General features: G+C 40.0%; 1 protein-coding gene across 4 annotated transcripts in view; it reads left to right on the top strand.

Moving 5' to 3' along the window:
• Positions 1 to 2,189, top strand: part of LOC113818764 (uncharacterized) — a 9,429-nt gene extending 7,240 nt beyond the window's left edge. For 2 of the 4 annotated variants that reach the window (XM_070117860.1, XM_070117858.1), the window contains exon 4: positions 627 to 2,189. In XM_070117860.1, the coding sequence (XP_069973961.1) occupies positions 627 to 847 (221 nt within the window). In that variant the 3' untranslated portion in view covers positions 848 to 2,189. The remainder of the gene's footprint in view (positions 1 to 626) is intronic. The other 2 variants (XR_011398313.1, XM_070117861.1) reach the window with 2 other exon arrangements.
• Positions 2,190 to 2,500: the final 311 nt, after the last annotated feature.

Below are 2,500 nucleotides of genomic sequence, written 5' to 3'. Positions count from 1 at the left end.
ATATATGTGTATGTTTATTTATTTATCTATTCATTTATCATAATTTGTGTGCATATATATATATATATATATATATATATATATATATATATATATATATATATATATATATATATATATATATGTATGTATGTAGGTATATATACATATACATATATATACACATATGTGTATATATATACAGACACGAACACACACACACACACACATACCCGTATATACAGTATATGTATATGCTTATGTTCATATCCTTAAAAATGCATATACACATACATACACACAAACTCCAACATATACATGCACACACAATTGTCTATATATATGAATATATATTTGTGTATATGTTAATTTATATATACGTATATACATACATACTTATGCACACACACGGACACATATGACAGAGCTGCGAGGGAACAAGGCAATGTCATATCACAATGTAATCATATATGAATCCTACTTTTTCAGGAAGGAATTTGATAAACACAGGAAGTAATATTGAAGAAAAAAACACTGGTAATGATTTCGGAAAAGCATATATAATGTTTCCATCAAACATGTCAGAAGCATTACCAATTGCAGAAATATTGGTATAATTATATCATTATCATCATTACCATTTTCAGTAGTGTCAGAAGACGTTCCTCACAATACGGAACTTCGGTCTCCGTTGGAGATCGTCTCTCACAAAACGGATTGCGATCGTCGCTGCAGTCGTCGTGGTCGTCATCGGCGTCGTCCTGGTCGTCATCACCGCCGTCTGGGTCGTAGTAAAAGTGAGGAAGTCCAGGTCGTCGAGCCAGGCTGCAATTCCCGCCGACGACCTGCACGACCCTGGCCGCGATGACCGAGAGAGCGAGCACGAGTATTGGGACATCGACTCGGTCGTCTTGAGGGCCCAGCTGGAGGAGAGGAGGGCGACGCGCACACGGCACGACGGAGGGATGACCAGCCTGCACAGGTGCAAGTCCGAGAATTCCTTGCACGGGACAATCCGTAACGGTGTGAGTTACGAGTGTATTAATCCCTTATACGGAGCAATCCATCCCGGTGTGAGATGCAAGTCCGAGAATTCCCTATACGGAGCAATCCATCCCGGTGTGAGACCCAGAGGGAGGAATAGAGTGGGGAGGAAAACGATGCCTCTGATGCATGACCCAGAGAGCGAGCACGAGTATTGGGACATCGACTCGCCAGTCATGAGGGCCCAGCTGGAGGAGAGGAGGGCGGCGCACACACGGCACGACGGAGGGACGACCAGCCTGCGCAGATGCAAGTCCGAGAATTCCTTGTACGGGGCAATCCATCCCGGTGTGAGATGCAAATCCGAGAATTCCCTATACAGGGCAATCCATCCCAGTGCGAGATGCAAGTCCGAGAATTCCCTATACGGAGCAATCCATCCCGGTGTGAGACCCAGAGGAGGAGGAGTAGAGTGGGGGGGGGGGGGAACGATGCCTCTGGTGCAAGAATCTTCAGTTTGAATTCCTGTAAACGTTCGTGTCTAGCGCACGATCTGCATTTGCACTCGTATAAGTCAGGGAATACTGCTGTCTTGGCACATGCTCAGCATTGCTTCTAGATACTCTGCCAAGATTGAACGGAATGTATAAAGATATTAAAAGCAAATATTGTATTACAGACAAGAATTCTAACTCCATCTTTGGAATAACATATTTCCACTTTGATATTTAAGGGAAAGTGATTTTAGGAGAACTTTCTATTTTAAGTTAGATCATAAACAAACTGCATTGGTGTGAAACAAAAGAACGAAGCCTGAATTGTGACGTTTCGAGTCCTATCGAACTCCTCATCAGTCCGTTTCGTTTCTTCGTCTGGCAGGAGTCCAAAATGGCTCGGAACGCCACGATTCAAAGAGCCAAATGTTAGTGGTATGTGTTTCATGCAGTTATACATGTGTGCCTGGTATTATCATTTGGCTATGAGCTCCAGCTCATTACTTTGCAATTGTCTCATTCTCATTCTGTTGCATATTTTCAAATAATATCAGTAATGCTAATGATCATGATTATAGGTATGCAATGTTACTATTAACACTAATATTGCTATTAAATGTAATGCCAATTAACATTATGATATTGTATGAATATCGATGACATTTTAACCATTCATTATCTTTATTATAATGTTACTTTTCATGCCTGAATACAAATAAAATTACATTAAAACTGGAGCATTACTCTACCCTTCTGCAGATTATAAGCAGGGACAGATCTTGTAAGCAAATAAAGGAAGTTAAAATGTTACACTAAGACAAGACGTTGAAGGCTTGGAAACAAGTCTTTGCTCTCGCTTTTGATATAACTTTCCTTAATTATTGACCCTATTATTGTTTTTTTCTATCATTAAAAGAAAAGTATTTACAGGAAAACGGCATATACAATTAAGTGTGCAACCTCTTTCTATGCATAATATGTTTTCACTTTTATCAAAATGACAGCGAGAGTAATAGTGATAAATATGAGGGTAAATAACAAGG

This window comes from Penaeus vannamei, chromosome 41, assembly GCF_042767895.1.
Source record: "Penaeus vannamei isolate JL-2024 chromosome 41, ASM4276789v1, whole genome shotgun sequence".
In the NCBI taxonomy this organism is placed as follows: Eukaryota; Metazoa; Arthropoda; class Malacostraca; order Decapoda; family Penaeidae; genus Penaeus; species Penaeus vannamei.
Note: the sequence above shows the minus strand (reverse complement) of the source record. Positions and strands in the feature narration are given on the sequence as shown.